This window comes from Osmerus eperlanus, chromosome 27 (genome assembly GCF_963692335.1).
Source record: "Osmerus eperlanus chromosome 27, fOsmEpe2.1, whole genome shotgun sequence".
NCBI lineage: Eukaryota > Metazoa > Chordata > Actinopteri > Osmeriformes > Osmeridae > Osmerus > Osmerus eperlanus.
The window spans coordinates 5,702,519-5,710,760 of record NC_085044.1 but is presented as its reverse complement, the minus strand read 5'-3'; the positions used below and the strand labels follow the sequence as shown (position 1 = coordinate 5,710,760).

At 44.0% G+C, this 8,242-nt stretch overlaps 1 protein-coding gene across 1 annotated transcript; it reads right to left on the bottom strand.

The window, feature by feature from the left end:
* Nucleotides 1-324: 324 nt before the first annotated feature.
* Nucleotides 325-4,620, bottom strand: LOC134013968 (zinc finger protein 493-like). Its single transcript, XM_062453760.1, has one exon. The coding sequence runs from the start codon at nucleotides 4,470-4,472 to the stop codon at nucleotides 1,011-1,013; it is 3,462 nt and encodes a 1,153-aa protein (XP_062309744.1). The 5' UTR covers nucleotides 4,473-4,620; the 3' UTR covers nucleotides 325-1,010.
* Between the last annotated feature and the right edge of the window lie 3,622 nt (nucleotides 4,621-8,242).

Sequence of the window (8,242 nt, the reverse complement as noted above, 5' to 3'; positions counted from 1 at the left end):
TGTTAGGATCATATCCAGTATTGTAGTGTAAATGTACAAAGCGATAAAGCACAATATTAAACTTAAGAAAGAAGTTTGTTGAGATACGATTTGAATTATTATTACAATCCTGAATATTACACATACTCATGAGCATAATGGACATCCAATGCTGACAATAACATCCTTCTGTAAACAAGTCTAAAATGCAGTGAAATACAGTTTGTCAGTAACTTCTGTCCTATGTTCACAAGTAGTTTGGAAACACCACCCAATTTAGGTGAACTGTCACAAAACAAATATACCAAGATAGAGAAGGTATTTCAGGCAGCTTTATTTGTACATTACTTTTCAAATCAGTTTGACAAAAGGCTTTACCACCAAAGCTAACAGACTGAATCTAAGTGATAATGAAGTATCGACGTGAAGCAATGAATATTCATTTAGCAGGCACTTTTATCCAAAGCAACAACTAGTGTATGTAGAAAGAACAGCAGAAAGAAAGTTCATAGAACAACAGGAATTCAATATAGTCAGAGTAAATATAGACAGATTCAACATAGTCGTTTTTGTCTGAAGCATATTCCGTATGGTCTGAAAAACCATAGCAAATGATCACTTGGTGAGAGACACAGTAACCCTGTACATCAGAACCACCAAGTCTACGATCACAGGAAATACATTTCATGGTGTGTTTGGAACAACCCACACGCCCCTCAACATCTTCTATATTTACAATACCAGATCCTTTAAAACAACAACAGAAAATTATATGTGCTTGAATTCAGTTGCTTCAGAACAGAAAGGTGTCAGCCAGAGTTGACCAGGTTTCTACCCAGTCTGACACAGCTTCCCCTCCATCGTTACAGGGGTAGAGTATCATTTCCTGTGTGTGTGCAGTCATGTTGGACTGTAGATCTGGTGTTACTGCATGTGCTGTCCCAGTAGGTGCAGGCCAGTAGTTCTTCCAGCTGTGGGTCATACAGAAGTTCTCTCAGGTGGTGACTGCTGGGTCAGCTTGGCCACACACATCACTGCTTTGGGTCTTTTCTATTGTGGATACGCAGGTGACTCTTCAGATTGCCATTTGTTTTACCTGAGTAGTCACAGTGTGGGCAGCTGTAGGGCTTCTCTCCTGTGTGGATCCTGCTGTGATTCTTCAAAGTACCTGAGGTAGAGAAGGCTTTATCGCAGCATTCACAGGTGTAGGGCTTTTCCCCAGTGTGGATCCTGCGGTGAATGTTGAGAGCACTAGCCTGGCTAAAGGTTTTACCACAGAGGTCACAGCTGTAGGGCTTCTCTCCGGTGTGGATCCTGCAGTGAACTTTGAAATGGACAGCCTTTTTAAAGGTTTTACCACAGAGGTCACAGCTGTAGGGCTTCTCTTCAGTGTGGATCCTGCGGTGACTTCTTAAACTGGCAGCATGGCGAAAGGTTTTACCACAGAGGTCACAGCTGTAGGGCTTCTCTCCAGTGTGGATCCTGCGGTGAACGTTGAGAGTACTAGCCAGTCTAAAGGTTTTACTACAGAGGTCACAGCTGTAGGGCTTCTCTCCAGTGTGGATCCTGCGGTGAACGTTGAGAGTACTAGCCTGTCTAAAGGTTTTATCACAGAGGTCACAGCTGTAGGGCTTTTCTCCTGTGTGTATCCTGCAGTGAACTGTGAAACTGTCAACCCGTGCAAAGGTTTTACCACAGAGGTCACAGCTGTAGGGCTTCTCTTCAGTGTGGATCTTGCGATGAGCTGTGAAATTGCGAGCATGGCTAAAGGTTTCATCACAGACATCACAGCTGTAGAGCTTTTTTTCAGTGTGGGTCCTGCAGTGAACGTTGAGAGTACTAGCCAGGCTAAAGGTTTTATCACAGAGGTCACAGCTGTAGGGCTTCTCTCCAGTGTGGGTCCTGCGGTGAACGTTGAGACTACTAGCCTGGCTAAAGGTTTTACCACAGAGGTCACAGCCGTAGGGCTTCTCTCCGGTGTGGATCCTGCGGTGAACTGTGAAATGGCTAGCCTTTTTAAAGGTTTTACCACAGAGGTCACAGCTGTAGGGCTTCTCTTCAGTGTGGGTCCTGCGGTGAACGTTGAGAGTACTAGCCAGGCTAAAGGTTTTATCACAGAGGTCACAGCTGTAGGGCTTCTTTTCAGTATGGGTCCTGTGGTGATCATTGAGAGTACTAGCCATGCTAAAGGTTTTACCACAGAGGTCACAGCTGTAGGGCTTCTCTCCATTGTGGATCCTGCGGTGAACGTTGAGAGTACTAGCCAGGCTAAAGGTTTTATCACAGAGGTCACAGCTGTAGGGCTTCTCTTCAGTGTGTGTCCTGCGGTGATCATTGAGAGTACTAGCCAGGCTAAAGGTTTTATCACAGAGGTCACAGCTGTAGGGCTTCTCTTCAGTGTGGGTCCTGTGGTGACCTCTTAAACTGCCAGCCTGGCTAAAAGTTTTACCACAGACGTCACAGCTGTAGGGCTTCTCTTCAGTGTGGGTCCTGCGGTGATCATTGAGAGTACTAGGGAGGCTAAAGGTTTTACCACAGACGTCACAGCTGTAGGGCTTCTCTCCCTTGTGGATCCTGCTGTGAACGTTGAGAGTACTAGCCAGGCTAAAGGTTTTATCACAGAGGTCACAGCTGTAGGGCTTTTCTTCAGTGTGTGTCCTGCGGTGATCATTGAGAGTACTAGCCAGGCTAAAGGTTTTATCACAGAGGTCACAGCTGTAGGGCTTCTCTTCAGTGTGGGTCCTGCGGTGAACTGTGAAATGGCCAGCCTTTTTAAAGGTTTTATCACAGAGGTCACAGCTGTAGGGCTTCTCTTCAGTGTGTGTCCTGCGGTGATCATTGAGAGTACTAGCCAGGCTAAAGGTTTTATCACAGAGGTCACAGCTGTAGGGCTTCTCTTCAGTGTGGGTTCTGCGGTGAACTGTGAAATGACCAGCCTTTTTAAAGGTTTTATCACAGAGGTCACAGCTGTAGGGCTTCTCTTCAGTGTGTGTCCTGCGGTGATCATTGAGAGTACTAGCCAGGCTAAAGGTTTTATCACAGAGGTCACAGCTGTAGGGCTTCTCTTCAGTGTGTGTCCTGCGGTGATCATTGAGAGTACTAGCCAAGCTAAAGGTTTTACCACAGAGGTCACAGCTGTAGGGCTTCTCTTCAGTGTGGGTCCTGCGGTGAACTGTGAAATGGCCAGCCTTTTTAAAGGTTTTATCACAGAGGTCACAGCTGTAGGGCTTCTCTTCAGTGTGTGTCCTGCGGTGATCATTGAGAGTACTAGCCAGGCTAAAGGTTTTATCACAGAGGTCACAGCTGTAGGGCTTCTTTTCAGTGTGGGTCCTGCGGTGAACTGTGAAATGACCAGCCTTTTTAAAGGTTTTATCACAGAGGTCACAGCTGTAGGGCTTCTCTTCAGTGTGTGTCCTGCGGTGATCATTGAGAGTACTAGCCAGGCTAAAGGTTTTATCACAGAGGTCACAGCTGTAGGGCTTCTCTTCAGTGTGTGTCCTGCGGTGATCATTGAGAGTACTAGCCAAGCTAAAGGTTTTACCACAGAGGTCACAGCTGTAGGGCTTCTCTTCAGTGTGGGTCCTGCGGTGAACTGTGAAATGGCCAGCCTTTTTAAAGGTTTTATCACAGAGGTCACAGCTGTAGGGCTTCTCTTCAGTGTGTGTCCTGCGGTGATCATTGAGAGTACTAGCCAGGCTAAAGGTTTTATCACAGAGGTCACAGCTGTAGGGCTTCTCTTCAGTGTGGGTCCTGCGGTGATCTGTGAAATGACCAGCCTTTTTAAAGGTTTTATCACAGAGGTCACAGCTGTAGGGCTTCTCTTCAGTGTGTGTCCTGCGGTGATCATTGAGAGTACTAGCCAGGCTAAAGGTTTTATCACAGAGGTCACAGCTGTAGGGCTTCTCTTCAGTGTGTGTCCTGCGGTGATCATTGAGAGTACTAGCCAAGCTAAAGGTTTTACCACAGAGGTCACAGCTGTAGGGCTTCTCTTCAGTGTGGGTCCTGCGGTGAACTGTGAAATGGCCAGCCTTTTTAAAGGTTTTACCACAGAGGTCACAGCTGTAGGGCTTCTCCTCAGTGTGGATCCTGCGGTGACCTCTTAAACTGCCAGCCTGGCTAAAAGTTTTTCCACAGAGGTCACATCTGTAGGGCTTCTCTCCAGTGTGGATCCTGCGGTGAACGTTTAGAGTATTAGCCAGGCTAAAGGTTTCATCACAGAGGTCACAGCTGTAGGGCTTCTCTCCAGTGTGGATCCTGCGGTGAGCTGTGAAATTGCCAATCTGGCTAAAGGTTTTACCACAGAGGTCACAGCTGTAGGGCTTCTCTTCAGTGTGGATCCTGCGGTGAACGTTGAGAGTACCAACCTGTCTAAAGGTTTTACCACAGACGTCACAGCTGTAGGGCTTCTCTCCAGTGTGGATCAGCATGTGCTTCTGGAGGCTACTGGATGAGGAAAGGCTCTTCCCACAAGAGTCGCAGTGATGTTTCTCCATAACTCTGGTGTCTCTTTCTTCTCTGTCTAGTATCTCTGGATCCTGTCTTGTATCTAGTCTCTAGAAGTTTGTTTCTTTCTGTCACTGCTCTTTCTGGTTGATCCTCTCTCTGGGCACTGCGGTCTCTGGTTGAATCTCTCTCTGGTGAGTCTCTCTGGAGCCATAAGATGTCTTCTCTGTCTAGTCTCCGCCCACAATCAAGTATGGATGGACATTGGGGGATCTGGAGGAAACAGCACCAAGCTAATGAGAACTCAGATTTTACATATAAAGGAAATATTTTGTCTGTCATAATGTCCACCCTGCATATGTAATGGTGATCATTTGGTGAGGTGTATGTTTTTCAGGTTTATTTTGTCTGGAGAAAACATGTAACACCGTGAGCAAAACTTGATCTCTGGCATACAACTCCTCGAAGAATTACAACCTAGAAAACAATTTACTGAAGGTTTTTGAGCACTTACCTTATATTGACACCACTGCAGCAATACAGAACACAGCAAACTATCCTCATGCTGCTCACAAGAGCGATAAAATAAAAGTTCACAAAACAGGACTATGTACCTTAAGACACACAACACGTATTACTAATCTGAAACCCTACCCATCCGGCATTTCTCTAATGGCTGACCATTTTTGTATCTCTCTCTCTCTTTCTCTCTCCTCTCTCACCCTCTCTCTCTCTATATAACGTATCGATTCCCACCTCTGTAGACTGCAACCCTTGATCTCACTTCTAGCTATCTCGCCCTCCGACAGGGCTGGCCGGTCTTTTATGGTGTGTTTTATGGACCCTACACCATTTGGTCACAGACAAATGCACTGTTCTTTGCTCTTTGCACACTGTCCATATAAACAGACCTAGGGTGGAACTGCAAACAGTTCAGAACCCGGAAGTTTCCCAAGAGTGGCAGTTCTCCGGGAACTTCTCCCCAGACATTCTCTGGTCCTAACGGTTAGGACCTAACCAGAAAGTTATACCCAAATCCGGAATTTCTCTAATGGCTAACCATTTGTATCACTCTTTCTCTTTGCAACCCTTGATCTACCTGACTCACTCCTTATTCTGTAACTGTTTATTTTGTATCGTTGGAACATAATTTTCTGAAAAACGATATCCACACTTTATTTTTTATTTTTATTTTTTTACTTCAGGCACGTATCACGGTTGTGGTTGTTTGTAGTTTGGCTTCCGGACGAAGTTATGAGGCAAATGTGGTTTGCCCCAGAGTTGCCACTAGATGGCATCGTAAAGTCGACTTCAATGGAGCAAGTGAATAACCAGGACTGCAATTGGACTAGGCGGCTGCTGCACAGTGAGTTAGTAAACGTGGGCAACTCAACACATCAGAATCAGAATCAGAATGGGATTTATTCGCCATGAAAGTTTGCACAGACAAGGAATTTACTTTAGCAGGAAGGTGCATACAATAAACATATAGGGACCTAAAATTTAAATATGTGGACTATCTATCCTAAGGGTACATAAACTAGCAGTACTAAGTGGGATTAGAATTGAATTAAATATACAATAAAATAAAATATAAGTTGCCGTAAATTACAATATAAAAATACAAATATTACAAAAAATACAAATGTACAAGATACAATTTTGTAATGCAGTGCAAAAAGCAGTGTGTTTTAAGCAGGAAGTCATTAGAGTCAGTGTGGTCCCTTGGCCTTGTTGAAGAGGCCAACAGCGGAAGGGAAGAAACTGTTTTTGTGGCGTGAGGTATTGGTCCTGATGGACCGCAGCCTTCTGCCGGGGGGGTGGGACTGAAACAGGGAGTGTCCAGGGTGGGAGGAGTCGGCCACAATCTTCCTCGCTCGCCTCAGGGTCCTCGAGGTGTGCAGGTCCTCGAGGGTAGGCAGATTGCAGCCAATCACCTTCTCAGCAGTGCGGATGATACCCTGCAGCCTGCTCTTGTCCTTGGCAGTGGCAGCAGCGTACCAGACGGTGACGGAGGAGGTGAGGATGGACTCAATGATGGCTGAGTAGAAGTGCACCATCATTGTCTTTGGCAGGTTGAATTTCTTCAGCTGCCGAAGGAAGTACATCCTCTGTTGTGCTTTCTTGATGAGGGAGCTGATGTTCAGTTCCCAAGTAAGTGCATTTTGCTTACTTTTTTATGTAAGTAAAATGTTTTTTTTCTTCATATTTTACTTCAAATCGTGAAACGATTTACTTAAATAAGTATGTGTTTAAAATGTAATAAGAAGTTTATGAAGTGTATTGGTCTATTACACAGAATGATATCCCTTACCTACCCCACTCTCACTCGTACTATATTGCTTAAATATTCTACTGTCTCCACGTGGTTGTGCAACCTTTAGAGTTGAATTTAACTAGACTAGTGATGTTCACGAAGAAGGATAATATCACTTTTCGTGTATCTGATGTGTTTGTGTGAGCATATTAGGTAGGTTCAAGTCGCTGGTACAGTCCATAATGACATGTAACACCGGTGCATCCTCCCCTCTTTCCAGCAAAGCATTCTTACCGTCACTCTGGGTGAAATGTATTAGCCTATATCACAACCTTAATGGAAACTGTTGCACTTTACCAAAACGGTTCCTCTGTAGTGTGTTTGCAGCTAATATGACCTTCAAAGGGAGTGGGAGGTGTACTTATATTGTAACAAATGGTTCATGCAATTTATGTGTCAGCAAGACTTAGATGCCAAGATCTCTTGTCTAGATTATAATAAACAATAACACCTATTTCTTTCTCTAACAGTATGCACACCTGGAGAAGTCTGGTCTTGCTATGAGGAATATGGACAGGCCCTTTTGTGTGTGTGTCTCCAAGATGGCAGCCAGCCAGAGACAGTTGAATAAGGAGAAATATTGTATCCTCAGAGGAACTTGACTCAAATATGAAAACTTCCCTAGTTTCCACTTCTTTCACTTCTTCTTTGCACATCTAAAGACGTTCATTTAACCCAAACAAAGTGGAACTTTATATACGTTTATATTATAGACACACAGCAGGATATGCAATAGTCTAATGAGATCAAATCTAAACTAACTTGGAGGGTAAAATACAGTTTGTATGAGAAGATTCCAGTGAGGTAGGAGAGAAATGTGTAAACTTCCCTGTTATCAGGATATCATCTGGTAAATAGGAAAATTAACCCCTTTGTTTTACAACCATTCAATCTCATGACCCTTGACTTGCAAATGTAAATACAGAGAATGTGTGTCCGTACTCTACAATGGATGAGGATCAGTGTGCATTGGACTGGTCACCAGCAACATTATTCAGGAGGTTTGTTTTAGGACAAGTAATTGAAATAGCTTCTGAATATTTTGGTATCCAATAAAGCAAATCGTTTTCTATAATACTTGTAAGTGTATAGGTGAATTCATTCACATCTACAAGCCCATTTAAGTAAGCCTAAATTGTGTGTTACCCTTTTTGGCCTTCCAATGTTAGGATCATATCCACTATTGTAGCGTAAATGTACAAAGCGATAAAGCACAATATTAAACTTAAGAAACAAGTTAGTTGAGATACGATTTGAATTATTATTACAATCCCGAATATTACACATGCTCATGAGCACAATGGGCATCCAATGCTGAGAATAACATCCTTCTTGGCTCTTATCAATATTGTGAGAGAATTCCTTGTGAGAGAACACTAGGAGAAAAAACAAACACTTGAACTGAGGCAGGTGATGCATCAGATTAAGTACATCAACTAACCACAGGCATCCCCTGTCCTCATACCTTTATGGACCAACTTGAACTTTAGGTATGAGTGACTG

Excerpts from the sequence above, each read along its gene's own strand:
- LOC134013968 (XM_062453760.1), bottom strand. The coding sequence starts at position 4,472 with ATGGAGAAACATCACTGCGACTCTTGTGGGAAGAGCCTTTCCTCATCC.